Source organism: Convolutriloba macropyga, chromosome 7 (genome assembly GCF_964194025.1).
Source record: "Convolutriloba macropyga chromosome 7, txConMacr16.3, whole genome shotgun sequence".
Taxonomy (NCBI): domain Eukaryota; kingdom Metazoa; phylum Xenacoelomorpha; order Acoela; family Convolutidae; genus Convolutriloba; species Convolutriloba macropyga.
This window is the reverse complement of record NC_134474.1, coordinates 49,578,851-49,592,155: the sequence shown is the minus strand read 5'-3', so window position 1 is coordinate 49,592,155 and position 13,305 is coordinate 49,578,851. Positions and strand designations below refer to the sequence as shown.

The following is a 13,305-nucleotide window of genomic DNA, read 5'->3' as shown; positions in this document are numbered from 1 at the left end:
AACATGATTGGGAGGAGGGGGGCTATAGGTTATTTGACCTCTAAGCTGGGGGGGGGGGGGCTATAATGGGAAAGACCCCAAAAACTAGTAATCTAGGACTGGGCAAGCAGAACAGGAATAAATACAGCGTAAAAATCGAATATGTCAGAGAGTCTGAAAGCAATAGATCAGAAAGGTGAAAGATGGTACCTCACAGTGATGAATATGTTCATTGGGTGTCAGAAGGTCAAACGTAACTGTCCCGGGATCTTCTACCACGACTGGTAATCTATCCTGGTAATGTTCATGCAGTCGTTTCCATTGGCTCACTTCAAGTGTTGGAGGTAATTCAAGAACGCCGTCAGGATCATCAAAGAATTGCTGAAAGAGAGATCGAAAATGATTAACAGTAACAAACGAGTGTCATTTCAAAGATCAATTTCCAATCAATTTAATTAAAATTTTAGCTTTAATCAATTTCAGTTCTAAGCATATGCATTCAGGCCATAACCGATGATGAAAAGATTTGTTTCTCATTTATCATAATGACCTTCAATCTTTCTAAACGGACAGTCATTTTCTGATTACCAAATCAAAAACAATTCCTACAACTTTACATCCGAGCCCGAGAACAGAGGGCTTAAACCTACATCTTATTAATAACATAATATATCAAGGAATGCAAACTCACCAAGCTTGGACTTTTGCCTTTCTCTTTTCCACCAGCCTTCTGTGGTGTATCCTAGAAGTCAATGGAAAACCAAAATTCGAATCAGAACTCAAGTGTTCAAAAGTGTTTAATGTCTGCATTTTGCCGGCATGTTCTAAACCGAAAAAAATCAATAGGTTCAAACACTCACCCATTTCTCGGCATTTACATCAACATCGTTCCATTCTGGCCAGATTGTAAACTGGTGCCTTGAGGTCACTTTAGATTCAATTCCTTTGACGCTACTAGCGGTCCCCCTGAAAAGCACGATATAATTCAAATTACTATTTAAAAATTTTTATAGCCTTAAGGTCACTTTAGATTCAATTCCCGGGTCTTTCCCATTATATCCCCAGCTTAGTGGCCAGATAACCAAAAGTCCATATAATCATGGTAATTATACCATAAGGGGGATATAATGGCAAAGACCCCAATTTTGATGCTAAAAGCAATCCCGTCTGTTTGAAAATCAGTTGCATTTTTTTAAGTAAACTAACTCTTTCGATGCCGCAGAAGCCCGACCTGAGTCTTTCTTCTTCTGACCCTTGCTAGTCATGAGCAACTGCTTGTGAACAGAACTGCAATTTCGTTGTTGGATGAAATAAGAATTGTAAATTTTTAATCACCTTCATACGTGAAAGATGAATATGAAATATGAAACGAATATTTCAAATTGTCGTTTTTTTTTCGTGTCCTTCCCATTATTGCAGATTTTCGTGTCCTTCCCATTTCCCGTGTCCTTCCCATTACATGCAATGTTCTCCATCAGAACAATAAATTATTAGCATTGCAGATCAAAGAATTCAGCCTAATTATAATTGTAGCATATTTTCCGCCAAAAACAGATCTAGAGACAATATATCAAGCACTTACCGAAACTTTTCAATGCTGTCAAGGCAAAGCACGTATGGTCCTGGGCGGCGACTTCAATTGCAGACTTGACTCATCCGAAAGAGGCAACTCACTTTGCGAATTTTTAATTAATTGGAATCTTCATTGTGTTAACGATGTTAAAGAGGTAACGTACGAATTTCAGTACGGTAAAAGCGTTATCGATTTATTTTTCGTAAGCAAGGAACTCCTAGAACATTTTAACGAGATAAAGATCAACAATTCATTGTTAACAAAGCACAAGCCGGTTTCTTGCTGCTTTGATCTAAAACACAGACAAGATATAGCTGGAAGCAGAAAGAAGCAATTGCGTAAATTTGATATTGGACAATTGAACGAACGAATGAAAAGCGTTCAAAATCCACACGATAGCAACTCATTGGACACATCGTATGACGAATTCGCCAAGGCTATTCAAGAATCGGCAACCGTTATGCATGAAAGAAAATCACCGAAATGGTTCAAAAGAGAACTGTACATATTGCATAAGCAGCTGAAAGCTGGATACAGACAGAGACATAAAGCAGATTCTGATTACTTTAAAATGAAAAGAGCCTTTAAGAAACTTTGCAGAAAACACAAAATGATGCATGAAATAGATCGCGAAAGTTTCATAATCAGAAAAGCGGAATCGGAAAGGCGAGAATTTTGGAAAATTCTGAAATCAAAGAAAGTTTTAACAAAAGTATCTGGAATTACAATTCCAGTTTGGGAATCATATTTCGAAGGTCTATTTAAAGCTGAGGGCGAAATATCGGATAAACTTCTAGACGAGCAAACCTTAGGAAACCACGATTATTGTTTTTCAAACTGGAAATATACCGGGTATTTGAATGATCCAATAACACTGGAAGAAATTACCGATGAAGCTTCAAAGTTAAAAGCTGGTAAGGCAGCGGGACCAGATGGAATAACCAACACTAGTATTAAATTAGGTTTTCATTCAATGCAAAGATACGTATTCCATTTATTTAACCTCTGCTTTGCGGAGCATAATGTACCCCGAATTTGGAAGTTATCATATATTAAACCACTGTACAAAGGCAAAGGGAGCAAAGCAGAACCAAGTTCCTACAGAGGCATTAGCCTATTATGTTGCATGTACAAGTTGTTCACGGGTATCATTTACCAGCGTTTGCGATCATGGGTAGAGAAAAATCAAATTTTACCACCAAGCCGATATGGTTTTAGACGCAAACTGTCAACAATCGACGCAGTTTCGCACTTAAAAAGAGCAATCAAGCATAACATCAGCTGCAGTGGCAAATACTATGCCTGCTTCATTGACTACGAAAAAGCTTTCGACTTCGTGAATAGGAACCTGCTGCTTACAAAACTGATCAAAATGGGTCTCCATGGGAACATTCTACACAATACAATCAGTGCTAAAATGCAACTTTCAGCAGATCCTTGATGGAGAATTCCTTTCAAACGAGATTGAACAGAACACAGGAGTAGCACAAGGAGACAAACTCTCACCACTCTTGTTTAGTTTATTCATAGCTGATTTATATTTTGAGTTGAAATGCAAGGGTCTAGATGTTATATTTTACGCTGATGACTTAGTACTTGGGAGCCATAGCCAAGGCCAACTACAAAAAAGTTTGAATAATCTGAACACGTATTGTAGCAGGAATTACTTGAAAATTAATGTGAACAAGACAAAATGCATCAAATTTAGAAGAGGTGGCCGTTTAGCTGTCGATGACAAATTCTATATATCGAAAAAAGAAGTTGAATTTGCTAACACCTTCTGTTATCTAGGTGTTATTTTTTCGAGCACGTTATCTCCCAGTCACCATCTAAGCCATCTAATGAACAAAGCCTATCAATCAGTAGCTTCAATAAACCAGAAACTAAATCTGCAGAAAGTCAACTTCAACTCAGCACAACAACTCTTTAATTCAATTGTTTTTCCAGCCTCAACTTACGGATTAGAGACGTACATCGATGAACTTTTTGAAATAGATATAAAACAACATTACCTGAAATCAGAAGCCGTTTTTTGGAAAAATTGGTGCGGAGTAAGCAAGTACACCTCAACCACAACGCTTTTAAACAAATTGATGTTTCATGATATACATGGATTAAAAGACTGCCCGCCAAAACACAGAAGAGTAATAGCCAAGTTCTATGCCAATGGACTGCACAATAAATTTTGTTGTATGGAAGGATGTTATCAATGGGAGGAAAACTTATGTGTGTGCAGATTTTGCGAAAGAACTCTTTTATCAACAGACCATATTCTTTATTGTAGTCATGTTTTAAATTTGACACCTTTACAGAAGTTCTATAAACTCTTAAACAGTTAAATTTAATGCTCATTTCTGAATCTGTAAATAATTTGGACAATTTGTCAGTGTGATCTGATGTTTAATTCAATCTTCTTCTTCTATTATTGCAGACTCGACTCAACGGAATAAAGCACAAGCCGGTTTCGCGAAAGTGAAATAGATCGCGAAAGTTTCATTATCAGAAAAGCGGAATCAGAAAGGCGAGACTTTTGGAAAATTCTGAAGTCAAAGAAAGTTTTAGCAAAAGTATCCGGAATTACAAATCCAACTTGGGAATCATATTTCGAAGGTCTATTTAAAGCTGAGGGCGAAATATCAGATGAGCTCTTAGACGAGCAAACCTTAGGAAACCACGATTATTGTTTTTCAAACTGGAAAGGTACAGGACATTTGAATGATCCAATAACACTGGAAGAAATTACCGACGAAGCGGCAAAGTTAAAAGCTGGTAAAGCAGTGGGACCAGATGGAATAACAAACACTAGTATTAAATTAGGTTTTCAGTCAATGCAAAGATACAAATTCCATTTACTTAACCTCTGCTTTGCGGAGCATAATGTACCACGAATTCGGAAGTTATCATATTTTAAACCACTGTACAAAGGCAAAGGGAGCAAAACAGAACCAAGTTCCTACAGAGGCATTAATCTGTTATCTTGCATGTACAAGTTGTTTACGGGTATCATTTACCAGCGTTTGCGAATATGGGTCGAGCAAAATCAAATTCTACCATCCAGTCAATATGGTTTCAGACGCAAACTATCCACATCCGACGCAGTTTCGCACTTGAAAAAAGCAATCAAGCATAACATCAGCTGCAATGGCAAATACTATAACTGCTTCATTGACTACGAAAAAGCATTTGACTTCGTAAATAAGAACCTGCTGCTTACAAAACATAAAAATGGGGCTCCACGGCAACATAATACACACAATACAATCAGTGCTAAAATGCAACTTCCAGCAGATCCTTGATGGAGAATTCTTGTCAAATGAGATTGAACAGAAATCAGGAGTAGCACAAGGACACAAACTCTCACCACTTTTATTTAATTTATTCATAGCTGACTTATAATTTGAGTTGAAATGCAAAGCACAAGAAGTTATATTTTACGCTGATGACTTAGTACTTGGGAGCCATAGCCAATGCCAACTACAAGAAACTTTGAATAATCTGAACACGTATTGTAGCAGGACTTATTTGAAAAATAATGTAAACAAGACAATGCATAAAATTTAGAAGAAGTGGATGAATTTAGCTGTCGACGAAAAATTCTATATATCGAAAAGAGAAGTTGAATTTACTAACACCTTTTGTTATCTAGGTGTGATTTTTTTCAGTACGTTATCTCCCAGTCGTCATCTAAATAAACCAAAAACTATATCTACAGAAGGTTAGCTTCAACTCAGCAAAACACCTCTTCAATTCAATTTTTTTTCCAGCTTCAACTTACGGATTAGAGACGAACGTCGATGAACTTTTTGAAATCGAAATAAAACAACACTATCGGAAAAAAGAAGCCGTTTTTTGGAAAAATTGGTGCAGAGTAAGCAAATACACCTCAACCACAACGCTTTTAAACAAATTGATGTTTCAGTATATACATGGATTAAAAGACTGCCCGCCAAAACACAGGAGAGTAATAGTCAAGTTCTATGCCAATGGACTGCACAATATTTTTTGTTGTATGGAAGGTTGCAACCAATGGGAGAAAAACCTATGTGTGTGCAGATTTTGCTAAAGAACTCTTTTATCAACCGACCATTTTCTTTATTGTAGTCACTTTTTAAACTTGACACCTTTACAAAAGTTTTATAAATTCTTAAACAATTAAATTTAATGTTTATTTTCAGAATCTGTAAATAATTTGGACAATTTGTCAGTGTGATCTGATGCTTAATTCAACCTTCTTCTTCTTCTTCTTCTTCTTCTTCTTCTTCTTCTTCTTACAAGCCGGTTTCTGGCTCCTTTGATCTAAAAAGCAGACAAGATATAGCTGAAAGCACAAAGAAGCAAATACCTAAAATCGATGTTGAACAATTGAACGAACGAATGAAAAGCGTTCAAAATCCACACGATAGCAACGCATTGGGCACATTGTATGACGAATTCGCCAAGGCTATTCATGAATTGGCAGCCGTTAGTCCTTAGAGAAAATCACCGAAATGGTTCAACACAGAACTGTACTTATTGCATAGGCCTTTGAAAGCTGGATACAGACAGACATAAAGCAGATGCTGATTATTTTAAAACGAAAAGAGCCTTTATGAAACTTTGCAGAAAACACAATATGATGTATGAAATAGATCGCGAAAATTTCATAACCAGAAAAGCGGAATCAAAGGCGAGAATTTGGGAAAATTCTGATGTCAAAGAAAGTTTTATCAAAAGTATCCGGAATTACAATTCCAACTTGGGAATCATATTTCGAAGGTCTATTTAAAGCTGAGGGCGAAATATCGGATAATCTTTTGGACGAGCAAACCTTAGGAAACCACGATTATTGTTTTTCAAACTAGAATTTACCGAATTTTTGAATGATCCTTAAACACTGGAAGAAATTACCCAGGAAGCTTCTAAGTTAAAAGATGGTAAAGCAGCGGGACCAGACGGAATAACCAACACTAGTATTAAATTAGGTTTTCAGTCAATGCAAAGATACAAATTCCATTTACTTAACCTCTGCTTTGCGGAGCATAATGTACCACGAATTCGGAAGTTATCATATTTTAAACCACTGTACAAAGGCAAAGGGAGCAAAACAGAACCAAGTTCCTACAGAGGCATTAGTCTGTTATCTTGCATGTACAAGTTGTTTACGGGTATCATTTACCAGCGTTTGCGAATATGGGTCGAGCGAAATCAAATTCTACCATCAAGTCAATATGGTTTCAGACGCAAACTATCCACAACCGACGCAGTTTCGCACTTGAAAAAAACAATCAAGCATAACATCAGCTGCAATGGCAAACACTATAACTTCTTCATTGACTACGAAAAAGCATTTGACTTCGTAAATAAGAACCTGCTGCTTACATAACATAAAAATGGGGCTCCACGGCAACATAATGCACACAATACAATCAGTGCTAAAATGCAACTTCCAGCAGATCCTTGATGGAGAATTCTTGTCAAATGAGATTGAACAGAAATCAGGAGTAGCACAAGGACACAAACTCTCTCCACTTTTATTTAGTTTATTCATAGCTGACTTATAATTTGAGTTGAAATGCAAAGCACAAGAAGTTATATTTTACGCTGATGACTTAGTACTTGGGAGCCATAGCCAATGCCAACTACAAGAAACTTTGAATAATCTGAACACGTATTGTAGCAGGACTTATTTGAAAAATAATGTAAACAAGACAATGCATAAAATTTAGAAGAAGTGGATGAATTTAGCGAAAAATTCTATATATCGAAAAGAGAGGTTGAATTTACTAACACCTTTTGTTATCTAGGTGTGATCTTTTTCAGTACGTTATCTCCCAGTCGTCATCTATATAAACCAAAAACTATATCTACAGAAGGTTAGCTTCAACTCAGCAAAACACCTCTTCAATTCAATTTTTTTTTCCAGCTTCAACTTACGGATTAGAGACGAACGTCGATGAACTTTTTGAAATAGAAATAAAACAACACTACCGGAAAAAGAAGCCGTTTTTTGGAAAAGTTGGTGCAGAGTAAGCAAATACACCTCAACCACAACGCTTTTAAACAAATTGATGTTTCAGTATATACATGGATTAAAAGACTGCCCGCCAAAACACAGGAGAGTAATAGTCAAGTTCTATGCCAATGGACTGCACAATATTTTTTGTTGTATGGAAGGTTGCAACCAATGGGAGAAAAACCTATGTGTGTGCAGATTTTGCTAAAGAACTCTTTTATCAACCGACCATTTTCTTTATTGTAGTCACTTTTTAAACTTGACACCTTTACAAAAGTTTTATAAACTCTTAAACAATTAAATTTAATGTTTATTTTCAGAATCTGTAAATAATTTGGACAATTTGTCAGTGTGATCTGATGCTTAATTCAATCTTCTTCTTCTTCTTCTTCTTCTTGTTCTTCTTCTTCTTACAAGCCGGTTTCTGGCTCCTTTGATCTAAAAAGCAGACAAGATATAGCTGAAAGCACAAAGAAGCAAATACCTAAAATCGATGTTGAACAATTGAACGAACGAATGAAAAGCGTTCAAAATCCACACGATAGCAACGCATTGGGCACATTGTATGACGAATTCGCCAAGGCTATTCATGAATTGGCAGCCGTTAGTCCTTAGAGAAAATCACCGAAATGGTTCAACACAGAACTGTACTTATTGCATAGGCCTTTGAAAGCTGGATACAGACAGACATAAAGCAGATGCTGATTATTTTAAAATGAAAAGAGCCTTTAAGAAACTTTGCAGAAAACACAATATGATGTATGAAATAGATCGCGAAAATTTCATAACCAGAAAAGCGGAATCAAAGGCGAGAATTTGGGAAAATTCTGATGTCAAAGAAAGTTTTATCAAAAGTATCCGGAATTACAATTCCAACTTGGGAATCATATTTCGAAGGTCTACTTAAAGCTGAGGGCGAAATATCGGATAATCTTTTGGACGAGCAAACCTTAGGAAACCACGATTATTGTTTTTCAAACTAGAATTTACCGAACATTTGAATGATCCTTAAACACTGGAAGAAATTACCCAGGAAGCTTCTAAGTTAAAAGCTGGTAAAGCAGCGGGACCAGACGGAATAACCAACACTAGTATTAAATTAGGTTTTCAGCCAATGCAAAGATACGTGTTCAATATATTTAAACTCTGCATTGCGGAGCATAAATTTGGAAGTTATCATATACTAGACCACTTTACGTAGGAAAAGGGAGCAAAACAGAACACAATTCCTACAGAGGCATTAGCCTGTTTTGTTGCGTGTACAAGTTTTTCACGGTTATCGTTTACCAGCACTTGCGAACATGGGTCGAGCGATATCAAATTTAACCACCAACCAAATTTGTGTGTGTCACACTGATATAAAAGAGATGTAATAAAAACCTTGGGTTTCAAGGTTAAAGATATAATTTAAAATTTGATTTATTACCTGATTTTTGGCTGCACAAAGTTGGTAGGTGTCAGAAAAAAAACAATTAGATAAGTCGTTTGATTAGATAAAGCTCGGGCTTCGAGATAAGTCCACGAATCTGATATATCTTTGTTGACTTGGATAATTTACCCTGATGATGAAACTGATATTGGGTGCCCACCTAATCGAGGATTAAATCCATTCATTGAACACTAAACCTACCATCAGAGCTACCCACTCAATTAAATCTTAATTTATATAAACCAACTTTTCTTCACATTGATCTTCTTAATAATTCAACTTCTAACTTTGCATTTTAAATAAGTACAACGTCCAAATAGCCAAAGACGTAGAGTATTGCGCACAGGCGGTAATTATATTTGGTTTCAGAACTAAACTGTCAACAATCGACGCAGTTTTGCACTTGAAAAAAGCAGTCAAGCATAAAATCAGCTGCTTTGACAAATATATGCCTGCATCACTGGCTACGAAAAAGCATTCGATATCGTAAATAAGAACCTGCTGCTTACAACTCATAAAACTGGGGCTCCACGGGAACATGCGACACACATTACAATCAGTGCTATAATGCAATTTCCAGCAGAACACTGATGGAGAATTCCTGTCAAATGAGATTGGACAGAAAACAGGAGTAGCACAAGGAGACAAACTCTCACCACTTTTATTTGATTTATTCATTGCTGTCTTATATTGTGAGTTGAAATGCAATGGGTCTCGACGTTATAATTTAAGCTGATAACTTAGTACTTGGGGGCTATAACCGATGCCAACTTTAAAAAAGTTTGAATAATGTGGACACGCACTGTAGCAGGAATAGTTTGAAAATCAACGTAAACAATACAAAATGCATAAAAATTTCAGAAAAGGTGGCCTTTTGACTGTCGATCAAAAAATCTACATCTCTAAAAGAGAATTTGAAATTACTAATAACTTCTGCTATCTAGGTGTAATTTTTCAAGCACGTTATCCCTAGTTATCATCTAAAGCACCAAGTGAACAAAACTTATCAGTCAGTAGCTTCAATAAGCCAAAAACTAAATCTGCAAAACGTCAACTTCAACTTAGCTCAAAAACTTTTCAATTCATTTTTTTCCAGACTTAACTTTCGGAATAGAAACATACGTTGATAAACTTTTTGAAATCGAAATAAAACAACATTATCGAAGAATAGAAGCCTTTTTGGAAGAATTGTTGTGGAGTAAGCCAGTACACCTCAACAAAAACGCGTTGAAACATGGTGATGCTTCACAATTTTAAAAGACTGCCAACCAAAACACTATTTTTGGTTTACCGAACATTTGAATAATCCTTAAACACTGGAAGAAATTACCCAGGAAGCTTCTAAGTTAAAAGCTGGTAAAGCAGCGGGACCAGACGGAATAACCAACACTAGTATTAAATTAGGTTTTCAGCCAATGCAAAGATACGTGTTCAATATATTTAAACTCTGCATTGCGGAGCATAAATTTGGAAGTTATCATATACTAGACCACTTTACGTAGGAAAAGGGAGCAAAACAGAACCCACTTCCTACAGAGGCATTAGCCTGTTTTGTTGCATGTACAAGTTTTTCACGGTTATCGTTTACCAGCACTTGCGAACATGGGTCGAGCGATATCAAATTTTACCACCAACCAAATATTTGTGTGTCACACTGATATAAAAGAGATGTATTAAAACCTTGGGTTTCAAGGTTAAAGATATGGTTTAAAATTTGATTTTTCAACTGTTTTTGGCTGACACAAAGTTCGTAGGTGTCAGAAAAGAAAACAATTAGATAAGTTGCTGAATAGATAAAGCTCGGGCTTCGAGATAAGTCCACGAATCTGATATATCTTTGTTGACTTAGATAATTTACCCTGATGATGAAACTGATATTGGGTGCCAACCTAATCGAGGATTAAATTCATTCATTGAACACTAAACCTACCATCAGAGCTACCCTCTCAATTAAATCTTAATTTATATAAACCAACTTTTCTTCACATTGATCTTCTTAATAATTCAACTTCTAACTTTGCATTTTAAATAAGTACAACGTCCAAATAGCCAAAGACATGGAGTATTGCGCACGGTCGGTAACTATATTTGGTTTCAGAACTAAACTGTCAACAATCGACGCAGTTTTGCACTTGAAAAAAGCAGTCAAGCATAAAATCAGCTGCATTGACAAATATATGCCTGCATCACTGGCTACGAAAAAGCATTCGATATCGTAAATAAGAACCTGCTGCATACAACTCATAAAACTGGGGCTCCACGGGAACATGCGACACACATTACAATCAGTGCTATAATGCAAGTTCCAGCAGAACACTGATGGAGAGTTCCTGTCAAATGAGGTTGGACAGAAAACAGGAGTACCACTTTTATTTGATTTGTTCATAGCTGACCTATATTGTGAGTTGAAATGCAATGGGTCTCGACGTTATAATTTGAGCTGATAACTTAGTACTTGGGGGCCATAATCGATGCCAACTTTAAAAAAGTTTGAATTATGTGGACACGCACTGTAGCAGGAACAGTTTGAAAATCAACGTAAACAATACAAAATGCATAAAAATTTCAGAAAAGGTAGCCTTTTGACTGTCGATCAAAAAATCTACATCTCTAAAAGAGAATTTGAAATTACTAATAACTTCTGCTATCTAGGTGTAATTTTCAAGCACGTTATCCCCAGTTATCATCTTCAAAACACCAAGTGAACAAAACTTATCAGTCAGTAGCTTCAATAAGCCAAAAACTAAATCTGCAAAACGTCAACTTCAACTTAGCTCAAAAACTTTTCAATTCATTTTTTTCCAGACTTAACTTTCGGAATAGAAACATACGTTGATAAACTTTTTGAAATCGAAATAAAACAACATTATCGAAGAATAGAATCCTTTTTGGAAGAATTGTTGTGGAGTAAGCCAGTACACCTCAACAACAACGCTTTGAAACATGGTGATGCTTCACAATTTTAAGAGATCCAAAACACAGCACAATAATTGCCAAGTTCTATGCCAAAGGACTGCACAGTAATTTTTGTTGTGTGGAAGGTTTTTGCCAATGGGAAGAAAGTCTATGTGTGTGCAGATTTTGCGAAAGAAATATTTTATCAACCGATCATATTATTTATTCCAGTCACTTTTTATTTTGACACCTTTTAAAAAATTCTATGAACTCTTGGACAATTAAAAATAATGTTTATATATGAAAACTGTAAATAACTCCGACAATTTGTCTGTGTTATTTGATGGCTAATTCAATCTTCTACTTCTTCTTCTTCTCATTATAGCCGCCCTAGTTTCGATCAGTCAAAATCTTCGGTCAATCAAAACCTAAATCTGCAAAAATTAGCGCCAACTCAGCTCAACAACTTTTCAATTTAATTGTTTCTCCAGCCCCAACCACCGAATTAGAGAGGTAGGTTGATGATTTTTTTCAAATCCAAAGAAACAGCATTATGAAAAAATAGATGCCGTTTATTGGAAAAGTTCATGCGGAGTGATCAAGTACACCTCAACCACAGCACTATTAAGTAAGTTGATGTTTCAAGACATACTGCCCGCCAAAAAGACTGCCCACTAATACAGGAAAATAATTGCTGAGATCTATGCTAACGAACTGCACAAAAAATTGTATTGTATGAAGGTTAATACCAATGGAAAGAAAACCTATGTGTGCGTAGATTTTGAGAAAAAACTCTCTTATCAAGAGATTATACTCGTTATTGTAGTGAAATTTTAAAGATGACGCCGTGACACAAATTCTATAAAAACTCTTGAGCAATTAAATTTAATGTTTATTTCTGATATCTGTAAATAATTTCGACAATTTGTCAATGTGATCTGATGGATAATTCAATCTTCTACTTCTTCTTCTACGTCTTCTTCTTCCACTTCTTCTTCTTTTTCTTCACATTATAGTGCCTCTAGCTTCGATCAGTCAGTAGCTTCAATAAAAAAAACTGAATCTGCAAAAGTCAACTTCAACTCAACTGAACAACTTTCATTCGATGAAAATAATAATCATGAAAATTTTCTACATTAACCAGTTAGAACAAGAAATTTTTCTGGCAAAAATAACACTTTTTTGCAACTTAAAAATCGAAACCTTGCACATTTTTTAAAAGTTAAGGATATTGCTATGTCTGTCTTTCCAGACTACCTCAAATTCAGTATTCCAAGAACAAAGAAAAAAATTGTTTGTGCAAAATTTAATAAAAACGTCAGGTTCAAGTCTAGTAGAGTGACTTCAGGTCAAAAAAATTATGCAGAAGGGAGATTGTCTTGAGTTCACAACCCAATAAAAAGAATAGCATTGAGTTCCAGACCAAAAAATTAAAAT

The 13,305-nt window shown here is 35.8% G+C and overlaps 1 protein-coding gene across 1 annotated transcript in view; it reads right to left on the bottom strand.

Annotated features, from left to right (window-relative positions):
• LOC142343099 (androglobin-like) overlaps positions 1-1,318 on the bottom strand; it is a 307,512-nt gene extending 306,194 nt beyond the window's left edge. The window contains 4 exon segments of the mRNA XM_075394786.1: positions 190-360; positions 671-721; positions 840-945; positions 1,186-1,318. Of these exon segments, the coding sequence (XP_075250901.1) occupies positions 190-360; positions 671-721; positions 840-945; positions 1,186-1,244 (387 nt within the window). The 5' untranslated portion in view covers positions 1,245-1,318.
• Between the last annotated feature and the right edge of the window lie 11,987 nt (positions 1,319-13,305).